This window comes from Pygocentrus nattereri, chromosome 21 (assembly GCF_015220715.1).
Source record: "Pygocentrus nattereri isolate fPygNat1 chromosome 21, fPygNat1.pri, whole genome shotgun sequence".
Lineage (NCBI taxonomy): Eukaryota > Metazoa > Chordata > Actinopteri > Characiformes > Serrasalmidae > Pygocentrus > Pygocentrus nattereri.
The window spans coordinates 32,271,173-32,285,048 of record NC_051231.1 but is presented as its reverse complement, the minus strand read 5'-3'; the positions used below and the strand labels follow the sequence as shown (position 1 = coordinate 32,285,048).

The following is a 13,876-nucleotide window of genomic DNA, read 5'->3' as shown; positions in this document are numbered from 1 at the left end:
TAAGTTTCTACGTGCGTCTGTGGGCGGAGTCTGATTAATCTTTACAGTACATGTGTAAGATTCCCTTTGGTGTAACTGTAAGTAAAGCCGGGCGATATGAAAAGAATTTAATATCACGATAATTCAGGAGGTTTTTTATACTAGGCCGACGTGATACATCGCAATATTGAATTTTTCTGGCATTTAATAAGCAAGAAGAGACAAAGTAGTGTTTAAAAATACCACCAAAACTTACGAATCGAACTGTCTGTATTCAACATTTCGTGCCGTGCTGCACTAAATCCAATTAAACAGGACCAATTATGCTCTATTTCAGTCAAACATGCAGCCGGGAAGAGATTTTAAAGGTACTGACAAGCAAGAAAAGCATCCTGCGACATACCGTGATCAAGAAAATGATAAATATTGTAATATTATTCAGAAAGTATGGGGTCATCAATTCAATTACATTCATAAAATCGACCGCACAGGGTTGCTACTTTACCAAAACAACAGAAAATCTAAATTTAATTATCAATAAAAGTATGAAAATTACATTTAACTAACAACTACACAGATTCTTTATCACTTCAGGCCACACAGAACAGGATTTTCCCATATCCATAAATTTAGTCGTTGGACTTGAACGAGTTAACTTTACGCAAACTAAAGTATCAGATATCGTGATATTTGGAAAATATCGTGATATTGAACTTGATCAGTATCGTCCAACTATACAGTAACGCTATTCAAACGAGGCACAAATTGGCTTCTTTTTCCACTTTTCCGTTCCACCTTAAATGGTGCGGCAGTCCGCTCGGCGCCTGTGTGCTCCCGAGCGTCAGAATGCGAGCGCAGCCCCGTTTAAGGTGGAACGGGGAATTGTTAAAAGAAGTCACCTCAGTTCGGCAGTGAGGAGACCCTCACCTCCCTGAGCTGCTCCAGTTCGTGTCTGAGGGCCTCATATTCTCCCTCCAGCTCCTCGTATCTCTGCGTGAGCTGCTGTTTCTCCTCCAGCACGGCCAGCCCGTACTCCGCCGCCTGGATCTTCTCCCGGGTCGTCTCGCTCAGCTCCCGGGACAGCCGCTCCACTTCGGCCCGCAGCCACGAGCTCTGCTCGGCCGCGGACATGTTTACCCCCCCTTAAACTCACTCTCCCCCAGACAAAACACACCCCTGCCTCCGGTTCATCCTCGCTCTTCAACACCCAGCACACCGACCGCTCCGAGAAAGGTGGGGAATCCAGCTGGACTGAAAAAAGACGCGATTTCTTTAAGACGTTTGAATCTCGCCGCTGGGAAATGGAGTTCCGCCGCAGAGTGGAAGCGTGGTGGCGGACCGTGCAAGAGACTACAAGACCCAGAATGCTCAGCGGCACGGACACGAAGGCGGCTTCTCCTGGGGATACTGACGTCATTCGGATAACCGTTATGAAGCTACAGCGCCGTAAAAACTTTACTTTCTCTTTTTCTTTAGGTTTTTTTTTTAAAAAGTAGTTTATAAAGATAACATTGATTTATTTGACATCTTTACTTTAATACTTAATGAAATTAACACGTCTTTTCATTATTTTAGTATGTTTACATTTTAATGCATTCTGTCCGTTTTTTAATTGCATCAGATCATAAAATCTGCATTGCATAAAATCTGTAAATGTTCTGAATTTAAAAGGCTTCCAGACAGGAAAGTGAGGCAAAAAAGTTCTGGAGATTATATAGATAATCTATAGTCAAAATAATGACTCTCCCACTTTATCGTTCAGTGAAGCTAAAAGGATAAGTATACTAATAAATGCCTTTATATTAATTACGTATTTTAATTAGATACATTTATTATTTTAAACCCATTCATAACAAAGATTTACTTGCATATGATATAATATGATGTAATACAACACAATAGAATACAATGTAATCACAAACGCGCCTCCCTGCTTCCCCCTGCTGGTCACAGTCTGCCACCGCAGCTTTCCATTAAGACAGACTGGCCATTCAGCTTGTTGTTTGTTTGTTTGTTGGTTGGTCTGTTTTTGTTTATGCTGCACATCTATGGCTTTACCTCGTCTTCCATTCTCTCCTTTGTGTTCCAGTTTTCCCGGTGATATTCTCGTGCTGCACAGCTTAAGCTTGGGAAAGGCGCTGTACGGTGCTGTGAAAAAGTATTTGCCCCCTCCCTCATTTCCTCTGTTGAAGCGTATTTGTCACACGTGATGTTTTTAGACTTAGTTATAAGGAGCAGGCAAAAAGACCCCCCCCCCCAAACACTTTTTGGAATTACATTATATTAATAATAGCAGTAATGATTATTATTTAATTTATCTCAGGGGCAAAGATGTCGCTGCTGTCAGAACAAAACCTCATATCTCCATTTTTGCCGTTTTTCAGTTTTTGTCATAATCTGAAAATGCCTGTTGCTCCTTACATCGTGTGTAAATTTCATGATGAAGGGACCAAAAGAAACGGCCCAAAACGGCTTGGGAAATATTCTGGTTCCATTGACTTCCATTAATAGTAAAGTAAGTTTTTTCCTTCTCCTGTAAAGTTACCGTTTTGGAGATATGAGGTTTTGTTCCGACAGCAGAGATATGTGACATGAAAAAGTATCTCTGCTGGGTTCAGAACTTTGACTGGACCACTCTGAAACACTCCTTTTGCTGCTTTTCAGCCACTGAAATGTGGAATTATTTACTTTGGACCTTTGTCCTGTTGTCCTGTGTGAAATGTATTGCTTCCTTTATGGCAGATATAAAGGGACGCTGTCCAGAAGGTTCCATCGTCCAGCAAATGTGAGAGGAGCTTTAATGTTTCTTTGGTTGGCAGCATTTTCTGCCTTCCACTTTTTCTCAGTGCTTTCCTTACAGTGGAGCAATCAATGCTTACCTCACCTGAGGCAGGACAGGGTCTTCAATTCCTTGAGTGTTCTTCTGAAACCATCGCTGGCCTTCTGGAAGATCTGCTTCTGCAGCTTTGGGGAAATTTTAGCACCAAAAAATTCACCAGCGTTCCTGGAGTTGTCATTTAGTAGATAAGGCTTCTCGCTGTGCTCTGTTGATGTTCTAGAAACGCTTTTGTATCACATTCAATTGAGATGCTTGTAGAAGACCATCACTCAGTGTGGTGACCATCACTCTAACCGCAAACTTCGATATGAGTGAGGATTTCATTCCACAGGGCCGACGGCGTTCAGTCAGTGAAATTCGATTAGATTAAGATTAAGTGACCTTTATTAGTCCCACAACGGGGAAATTCCACCTCCGCATTTAACCCATCCGTGCAGTGAAACACCACATACACACTAGTGAGCACACACACACTAGGGGGCAGTCAGCACACTTGCCCAGAGCGGTGGGCAGCCCAATCCGCAGCGCCCGGGGAGCAGTTGGGGGTTAGGTGGTCAAGGGCACGTCAGTCATATACCGTCAGCTCTGGGGATCGAACCGGTGACCTTTCAGTCACAGGGCCGGTTCCCTAACCTCCAGCCCACGACTGCCCCCAATTCAGTTCATTTGTTGCTTGTGTAAGGGGGGGGTGAATACTTTTTCACACAAGGGATAACTTTGGTCCTTAAATAAGTTTATGTAATAATTTGAATTATGAATATGTCTAGCATTGCATTTCGAGATCTAAAGCCATTCACTGTAACTCATATACAGTAACGGCGAGAGTCAGAAAGGGGGCTAATACTTTTTCACAGCTCTGTTTTAATGAAACAGGTTATGTAAGAGCTCATAAGATCATAAATGCGGTCAGTTAGCTCTGCTTTGTCAGAGACTGGACCAAGAACCTCTGATCAGGTGAATCCTGGTGTGTTCAGGTGTGATCAGGTAGGTTCAGAAGTGGTCAGGCCAGTCCAGGTGTGTTCAGGTAGGTTCAGAAGTGGTCAGGCCAGTCCAGGTGTGTTCAGGTAGGTTCAGAAGTGGTCAGGCCAGTCCAGGTGTGTTCAGGTGTGATCAGGTAGGTTCAGAAGTGGTCAGGCCAGTCCAGGTGTGTTCAGGTTTGATCAGGTAGGTTCAGAAGTGGTCAGGCCAGTCCAGGTGTGTTCAGGTAGGTTCAGAAGTGGTCAGGCCAGTCCAGGTGTGTTCAGGTGTGATCAGGTAGGTTCAGAAGTGGTCAGGCCAGTCCAGGTGTGTTCAGGTGTGATCAGGTAGGTTCAGAAGGGGTCAGGCCAGTCCAGGTGTGTTCAGGTGTGGTCAGGTAGGTTCAGAAGTGGTCAGGCCAGTCTAGGTGTGTTCAGGTGTGATCAGGTAGGTTCAGAAGTGGTCAGGCCAGTCCAGGTGTGTTCAGGTGTGATCAGGTAGGTTCAGAAGTGGTCAGGCCAGTCCAGGTGTGTTCAGGTGTGATCAGGTAGGTTCAGAAGTGGTCAGGCCAGTCCAGGTGTGTTCAGGTGTGATCAGGTAGATTCAGAAGTGGTCAGGCCAGTCCAGGTGTGTTCAGGTGTGATCAGGTAGGTTCAGAAGTGGTCAGGCCAGTCCAGGTGTGTTCGGATGTGTTCAGGTAGGTTCAGAAGTGGTCAGGCCAGTCCAGGTGTGTTCAGATGTGATCAGGTAGGTTCAGAAGTGGTCAGGCCAGTCCAGGTGTATTCAGATGTGATCAGGTAGGTTCAGAAGTGGTCAGGCCAGTCCAGGTGTGTTCGGATGTGTTCAGGTAGGTTCAGAAGTGGTCAGGCCAGTCCAGGTGTGTTCGGATGTGTTCAGGTAGGTTCAGAAGTGGTCAGGCCAGTCCAGGTGTGTTCGGATGTGTTCAGGTAGGTTCAGAAGTGGTCAGGCCAGTCCAGGTGTGTTCAGGTGTGATCAGTTGAATTAAAGTGACATTAAAACATGTTGATGTGATTTAACTTGTTTAATCCGTGTGTTTTTTTAGCTGAAACAGGTTTTCCTGGTGCCTTTTGATGGGGGATTCTCCTCATACCACACATCTGAAACAGCCTTCTAAAGCGAAAATGAAGAGCATGAAAGTGAAATTAAACTTTGGGGTTTTCCGGCTCTTTGTTTTGATGTTACTGCTGTCAATAAGCTCCTTGGCTCGGTGTTACAGAGCTTCACCTGGGAGCGTTTCATCCCTCCTGAAGAGTTCATACGCCTGTAGTAGTTCAGGCTGTAAGGACCGAACCTCACGCTGCTGACTTCAGGGCACTAATGTCAACATGCTGGGTTTCTACCATCACTGTAAGTTTGTCTGTCATTGTTTATTATGGAAGAATTAAAGGAAGCAGCGCCACATATTTCAATGTTTTTTTCTTTCCAGACAAGTTTCACCATTTCTTCTCTATTTGCTTTGGGCTGGGCTGTGGACTGTGCAGTTACAGGCCGTATTACCGTAAGTGTTGCTATCGCACCTGTACAGAATCACACCTGATCATACTTTAAACAGCGGAGGCCGGATTCACGAAAGTCTCTTACGAGAGAAAATCTGTGTTTTTTGAACTTCATTCTTAAGAAAAAAGTTTCAAGACATTGTTATTCTTCTAATAACTTTGTTTAAAATTTTTTTGTTTTCATTTCTTTTACTTCATCTCCTCAGAATGACTCTAAGGACACGTGAGGTTCTTGAAATGATTCTGCTCTTAAATGTTTTCTTGGTCTTATGATAGCCTGCCACTCGTCTCAGGCTGTAAGAGTTGACGAGGTCAGCATCTAACTTTATCGTGGACTGTCTATGCCGCTCCTCATCCTCATGAAGGGACTTTTTTTAAAGGTAAAATCGGGTGCGCACCAGATTCTATCAGGTAAGCACCCAATTCCATGAAGTGAGCACCAGATACTATGTGATGAGCACTCAGTACCATGTGGTGGGCACAATGATTCTATGTGGTGAGTACTCAATACTATCTGAGCACCCGATACTATGAAGCGAGCACCAGGTAATATGTGGTGAGCACCCAATACTATGAAATGAGCACTAGTTATTATGTGATTAGCACCCAATACTATTAGGTGAGCACCTGATACTATGAAGTGAGCACCTGATACTATGTGGTGAGAATTTTTACATATACATTTACGTATGTGTGTACATTTTTTTACAGCATTTTGTCTGACGCTCTTATTCAGAGTGACTTATAGTTTGATTATTTGCCACAGGCAGGCCAAGGTGGTGTTAGGAGTCTTGCCCAAGGACTCTTATTGGTATAGTGTAGGGTGTTCGCCCAGGTGGGGATTGAACCCCAGTCTACAGTGTAGAAGGTGGAGGTGTTACTCACTACACTAACCAACCACTGCACTATCCCAACCACAACCGTGTGTGTGTGTGTGTGTGTGTGTGTGTGTGTGTGTGTGTGTGTGTGTGTGTGTGTGTGTGTGTGTGTGTGTGTGTGTGTGTGTGTGTGTGTGTGTGTGTGTGTGTGTGTGTGTGTGTGTGTGTGTGTGTGTTACTTGCTTTGATGTTTTCTCCTCTGAGCAGATTAAACGAAATAACGAAAATAACCGTTCATACGAATTCTCAAAGTTTCTCACTTTGTTTATGGTACGTGGAAAAATGCAACGCAGCCTATACAAGAATGTTTTCTTATGAAAAAGTTCAATAATAAAGACTTAATGCTCTTATCTTAACAGCATACTTGAAAACTTCTTATTTTTCTGGAATTGTATTGAAGAACATTCTTCTGAACCTCTCAGTGTTTGTCTTCAGAACCCTCGCAAATCTGAAGAAAGCTTTCGTGACTCCGGCCCTGGTTTTCCCACCAATTTCACATTTCTACTGTAAAGTCAAACGCTGATGATCTCACTCAAGCCGGCTCACTTCCTCTTTTAGTATGACTGAGACTGGATTTCTACCGAAACCTGTGGTCATTTTCTGTTGTCTTTGCAGCTTTGGTGATGCCAGCCATCCTCACCATGTTCTTCATGGTTGCTTTCGAGGCTGTGGGGGTTTCCTTCGGTGAGAAAACTGAAAATGCAGAAATCTAAATATTTCATGTGAACTTGTGTTCTAGTCTGGCTGAGAATGTATTAAAAACATCTTATAACAATACAACGATGATGCAGGCGACCTAACACTCTCACAACTGTCTTCAGTCAGTGGTGCTGCCATCAAATCAGCAGTCAGTTTGCAGGCATACATACAAAATGCTAATCAGATGCTGTGCAATGCGGTTAGCCAGCTCCGCTATAGCAGGCTCTGAGACTGAGACTGGACCCAGAACCTCTAATTAACAGTAGGCAACTCGTATTTAGGAGTGAACGTGTGTGGTAAGGTGTGTTCAGGTTGGCCAGGTGTGTTTGAGTCTCTATTATGACCAACTGTGATCTGGTGTGTCCAGATGTAATCAGGAATGTTCAGGTGTATTCAGGTGTTCAAGTGAGTCTGGTTATGCTCACATGTGATGTGTTTTTTATAACGTGTGTTCTGCGTATGTTCAGGTGTAAACAGGTGGGTTCGGATGTGTTTAGGTCTGATCAGGTGAGTCCAAGCAGGTTCAGGTGGGATCAAGTGAGTTTAGGTGTAATCGAATGAGTCCAAGTATGATCAGGTGAGTCCAGGTGTGTTCAGGTGAGTCTACATATGATAAGGTGAACTCAGGTGTGTTCAGGTGAGTCTACATATGATAAGGTGAACTCAGGTGTGTTCAGGTGAGTCCAAATATGATTAGATGAGTCCAGGTGTGTTCAGGTGAGTCTAAATATGATCAGATGAGTCCAAATATGATCAGGTGAGTCAAGCTATGTTCAGGTGAGTTTAAATATGATCAGGTAAGTCCAGGTTTGTTCAGGTGTGATCTGGTGAGTCCAAATATGAACAGGTGAGTCCAGATGTGTTCAGGTGAGTCTACATATGCTCAGGGGAATCCTAGTGTATTCAGGTATGCTCAGGTGAGTCCAAATATGATCAAGTTAGTCCAGGTGTGTTTAGGTAAGTCCAATTATGATCAAGTTAGTCCAGGTGTTTTAGGGTAAGTTCAAATATGATCAGATGAGTCCAGGTGTGGTCAGGTGAGTCTAAATACGATCAGTTGAGTCCAAATATGATCAGATGAGTCCAGGTGTGGTCAGGTGAGTCTAAATACGATCAGTTGAGGCCAAGTGGGATCAGATGAGCCCATGTGTGTTCAGATTGATCAGGTGAGTATAAATGTTTTCAGGTGAGTCTAGGTGTGTGATAACTAAACGATTAACTGAATTGGATGTTAGAAAGCAGTGAAAATACTGGAGATGTTACACCACTGGTTTAGGGTTTAGCAGATGACACGAGTCAGTTATGTTTCCATGTGTTCCAGGTTTGCCTCCACATACTAAACAGTGCAAAGGGCCGCCTTACCACTGGAGGGGTAATACAACACCCACAAAGTTAAACTGTCAGAGAATCTGTGTCTATAAGCTACTTCACTTCATTTAATCTCTCTCTTTCTCCTCTCTCTGTTCTTTCTTCCTCTCTAGATGCAGCGTGGGGGTTTAGCTTTGCCCTGTTCGTAGCCGTCCTGCACCTCAGATCTTACCACGGTACGGATCAGCTTTTGCTATGTTCGTTCTGATTCTTTACTCAAGTCCAGAAACCTGCACTCCTTCTGAGAACGACAGCCAACGCGGTGTCTGAGGACTAGGTGTAGGGCTAAACTTAACTCCTCAGCTATAGACTTTGAGTGTCTTTACCTCTATTACTCCAACCAGAGCGGAGTAGAGTTGAGATAAAAGATAAATATCTCACAGAACTGAGCACTGCATGATGATAACAATGTACAGTTCAGTGTACCTGAAGAAAGTTAAGATAAGTTAAGTGATACTTTTTAAATCCCACAACTGGGGAAATTCCACCTCCGCATTTAACCCATCCGTGAAGTGAAACACCACACACACACTAGTGAAGAGACACACACACTAGGGGGCAGTGAGCACACTGAGAATCTTCAGCCCGCTAAACATGTATGAGTGAGTTACAATCCAGGTCCATGAGGTGCTTTGCACTAAAAATCATTTTAAGTAAGTAAGTAAGTAAGTAAGTGATACTTTTTTGATCCCACAACCGGGAAAATTCCACCTCCGCATTTAACCCATCCATGAAGTGAAACACCACATACACACTAGTGAACACACACACAAGGGGGCAGTGAGCACACTTGCCCGGAGCGGTGGGCAGCCCTATCCACGGCATCCGGGGAGCAATTGGGGGTTAGGTGTCTTGCTCAAGGACACCTCAGTCATGGACCGTCGGTGCTAGGGATTGAACCGGCGACCTTCCGGTCAGTTTCGTTGAACAAAACAGGGTAGGATTGAACCGAATGAATCCAAAAGATCTGAAATGTATTCAGCTGACATGAACTGAGCTTTACTGACCTGAATTGAATCAAATTGAACTGAACTGACGTAACGAGGCAGAACTGGTCAGACGTGTGTGGATAAAATAGACATGAGGCTTTACTGATGGCAGGTATTCAAAGGCATAGTTGAAAAACAGGCAGAACCAGGATGAGATGAGTACCCAAACAGACAAACATACATAAACAAATACGAGGCAAACTGAAAGGGAGAGGACAAAAGGCAAAGTGGAAAAATACTGAAAAATGTCTGATACACAGGAAACCTAAAAACACAGAACAACTGGGAATCAATCAGGTTAAACAGTGAGATAAACAGGTGATAACAATCAGTACTCAGGTGAAGCTGATCCGTGAGACATTGACGCTGTGATGTCAGTCATGTGGTCTCCCGAGTTCTGGGAAATGGAGTCCATGAGAGAATCAGGGCTGGGGCTGCATCAGGGCTGCATGACTGAATTGATTGAATTTTGCCGGTTTGACTGATGCCCTGTGATGGACTGGTGACCTGTCCAGGGTGTTTCCGGCCTTCCACTCAGTGAGCGCTGGGATAGGCTCCAGCACCCCCTCCTGCGGCCCAGAAGGATAAGTGGCTTAGATGATGGAGGGCTGGATGGATGGTTTGACTGATTTCAGCTAATGTTATCTGAACTGAACTTTAGGCAGTTTACTGAACTGAACTGAACTGAAGTCAGTTCAACTGAATTGAAACAACTGTGCGGTCAGCATGAGTTCTGATTCTCAAACATATAAAGTTATTTGAATTGAACTGAATTGAACTGGATTAAAATAAGTGTTCTATTTGACTAGTTCTGTGTCTCAAGCATGTTATTTGAATTGAATTAATCTGAAGTCAATTAACTTAATTAAACTGTACTGAAATAAATATGCTTTCTTATTGAGCTCTGATTCTCAAATGAATAGTTAGTTGAATTAAACAGAACCAAACTGAACCGAACTGAACTGAACTAAACTGAACTGAACTGAACTGAACTAAACTAAACTAAACTGAACTGAACTGAACTGAACTGAACTGAACTGAACTGAATTGAATGGAACCAAATCAACTTAATTGAACTAAAGTAAATTAACTGAATTCAACCAAACTGAACTGACCTAAACCAAACTGAACTAAACCGAACTGAACTAAACCAAACTGAACTAAACCGAATTGACCTAAACCAAACTGAACTAAACCGAACTGAACTAAACTGAACTGAACTGAACTGAATTGAACTGAACAAAATAAACTAAACTGAACTGAACTTAACTGAATTGAACTGAACTAAATCAACTGAACTAAACTGATTTGAACTGAACTAAATCAACTGAACTGAACTGAATTAAACCAAACTGAAATGAATGATGTCTGATTGAGTTCTGATTCTCAAATAACCAGTAATTTGAATTGACTAGACCAAACTGAACTGAACTGAATTGAACTGAACCAAATTAACTAAACTGAACTGAATTGAACTAAACTGAATTGAACTGAACTAAAACAACTGAATTAAACTGAGGGAGAAGCGGCTTAGAAAATGGATGGATGGATGGATGAACTGAACTAAATCAACTGAACTGAACTGAACTGAACTGAACTGACTGAACTGAACTGACTGAGCTCTGATTCTCTGTCTGCAGTTTACACTCTGTCTTACGGAAGTGGTCTCGCTGTGTTCGCACTGCGAGGGGCCAAACGGAAGTACAGCTGTCTACGGTGAGTGACCCAACAAACCACTTCTATGAGCTTAACAAACTGACCAGGGAAAATATTACCAGACGTTCCGAGTTCCACCTTCCAGTTTCAGTGATTGACACTAGAACGTATTTGATATGAACTGCAGTGTTTGAATGTGTTTGAATCCAGGAAGAAGTGGAGCTACTGTGCCTGACGAATGCTGGATAGACTGAACATCCTGCAGGTAACAATGACTGCAGGATCTCGTCATGAAGAGAGAACCATATTCTGAAGAACAAGCTCGCCTATTTGCACTACATGCATTACGTTGCAAATGTCTTATTTATAAAAAAATAACAATTTAAAACTATTTTTTTTTATTTTAAAGCACTTAAAAACAGCAAAAAACTACATAAGTTTAAAAAATACAAGTAAACCTAACTACACACTTAAAAATGATGGTTCTTCAAGGGCTCTTTAGGAAAGAAAATGGTTCTGTATAGAACCATGAGCACTCAAAGAACCCTTTGCATGATTACGGTTCTTCAGAGTGATGGAGAATGTGTACCTTTTTGAAAGCTGTTCTATACAGCAACAAAAGGGTTCTTCTATTGTAAATAACTTGATTTGTGGTGCTATATAGAACACTTTTCAAAAAGGTTCTAGATATAGAACCATCTACAGCACATTCCCCATCAATCTGAAGAACCATTTCACCATGCAGATAACCGTTTAATCATGCAAAGGGTTCTTTGAGTGTTCATGGTTCTATATAGAACCATTTTACTTTTATATAGAACCTTTTTGAAATGGGTTCTATATAGCACCAAAAAGGGTTTTTCAAAAGTTACAAGCTTGACATCGTAACAATAGAAGCACCCTTTTGGGCGCTAAATAGAACCCTTTTCAAAAAGGTTTTATGTATAGAACCATCTACAGCACATTCTCAATCAATCTGAAGAACCATTTCACCATGCAAAGAACCGTTTAATCATGCAAAAGGTTCTTTGAGTGTTCAAGGTTCTATATATAGCACCATCTACAGCACATTCTCCACCAATCTGAAGAACGTTTTCATGATGCAAAGAACCCTTAAGTGGTGAACAGGGTTCTTTGAGTGTTCACGGTTCTATTAGGAACTAGTGCCTTTACTAAAGAACCCTTGGAGAAGCATCTCTTTTACTTCCGTCTGCTTTGTGTCTGTTTCAGCGTCAGATCCAGTTTTCATGCCAAGACTGAAGACAATCAGGCAGCCTAACAGAGTGAAGTGCATCTCCTCCGCGTGACCCACGCAGACGACAGAAAGCACTGGACCCGTTCACGTTAGTGTGGTTCAGTCCCATGTTCTTCCAGCTCTCGTGGTCTTGTGGAGAGCTCCATGCTTTGCTTCTCACTGAATTTGCTAATCAGCTTGTTCGCCTCCTGGACCATGTTCAGCATCTTTGGGTCACTGAGAAGTGCAATAATCATAAAAACAACAACGGTTGCTGTTGTTGTCAAACGTTTATTGTCCTAATTGGTCAGAAGCAGGGGTGTCAAATTCAGGTCCAGAAAGTAAAAGTCCTTCCCAGGATTTTGTTCCAACAGGCTGGCTTCTCTAGTTAGATCACACCACCAGCAGAGCTGTCCAGCCTGTTGGAACAAAATCCTGGGAAGGACTTTTACTTTCTGAACCTGGATTTGACACCTCTGCAGAAGACCATCAGTTGTCTTCCCGACTCTACCCGCTGTGATTCCATTCAAGCTCTTGTGCTCTTTTTTCACTGTGAAATGAAATAAAAGAATTGCTGGTTAAAGCAATCAGTGGTGAGAGGCTGTGCCTCACTGTAACAAACCCAGAGCAAAACAAAAGTCCAGAGCAAAGGTACAAAAGGCATAAGCAAAAATCGGAGAGTAAGCAAACAGACAAAAGGTCAAAAAGCATCAAAGACGTTCAGAAGAAACTGCTCTCTGGAGTCTATGGGCAGTCATGAGCTGGAGGTTAGGGAACTGGCTCTGTGGCCGGAAGGTCGCCGGTTCAATCCCCAGGGCTGCCAGCACATGACTGAGGTGTCCTTGAGCAAGACACCTAACCCCCAACTGCTCCCCGGGCGCCGTGGATAGGGCTGCCCACCGCTCTGGGCAAGTGTGCTCACTGCCCCCTAGTGTGTGTGTCTCTTCACTAGTGTGTGTGTGGTGTTTCACTTCACGGATGGGTTAAATGCGGAGGTGGAATTTCCTCGTTTGTGGGATTAATAAAGTTGAACTTAACTTAAAGGCCGGGGTTATAAGCTACCTAAACACTGGACAATCGTACCCAGGTGACAGTGCTTAGTAATCCGGGGACTGTGAGCGGTGACCGGTCCCCATTAGTGCTGCGGGCATTGTAGTCTTTATCCGAGTCCGAGCCAGAAGGAGGTTGAGAAGTCGCCTGACCTCCCGAAGGAGTCTGGGTGATGTAGTCCGTTTCTGAGTGTTCGTACAAGGCGTGACAGTTACTGCGATTTTGTCACGGGGAAGGGTGTTGTTAGGCACGATGTGAAGCAGAGTAAAACCCCCTTTCCTGGGGCTTATTGCTTTTAAGAAACAGCGACCTACATAAAATATAAAATACTCAACTTTTTAGAAAATAATTTAACCTCTTATTCTCCAGGGTGTATTTTGTTTTTTCCCATTGGAACTTTTGTGACCAAACGTACATTTTTATTTATTTTATTTATTTATTTTTGTAAAAGCTCCCCTCAAATGAACAGAACGTGTGCTTTATTTTATGATCTACATGTATTTCTATGCACTTCCAATTTACTGCTGAAAGCCAAAAATCTCCGCCGCTCTTTGTGTTGTTCTCTAAAAGTGATGTTTCCAGAGCAGATCACTGAAGAGACGCCGTCTGTTTATAGTTTAGAGCCCAGATTTGGGGAAAAACGGGTTGACTTTCAGTAGAAAAACAAACTGAGTTCAGCTTCTTTTATTATAAGGGTTTAAAATGACATC

General features: G+C 43.0%; 1 protein-coding gene across 2 annotated transcripts in view; it reads right to left on the bottom strand.

Annotated features, from left to right (window-relative positions):
- Window positions 1–1,263, bottom strand: part of bicd2 (bicaudal D homolog 2 (Drosophila)) — a 43,034-nt gene extending 41,771 nt beyond the window's left edge. The window contains exon 1 of one of the 2 annotated variants that reach the window (XM_037532274.1): window positions 907–1,263. In XM_037532274.1, the coding sequence (XP_037388171.1) occupies window positions 907–1,110 (204 nt within the window). In that variant the 5' untranslated portion in view covers window positions 1,111–1,263. The remainder of the gene's footprint in view (window positions 1–906) is intronic. The other variant, XM_037532275.1, reaches the window with a different exon arrangement.
- Between the last annotated feature and the right edge of the window lie 12,613 nt (window positions 1,264–13,876).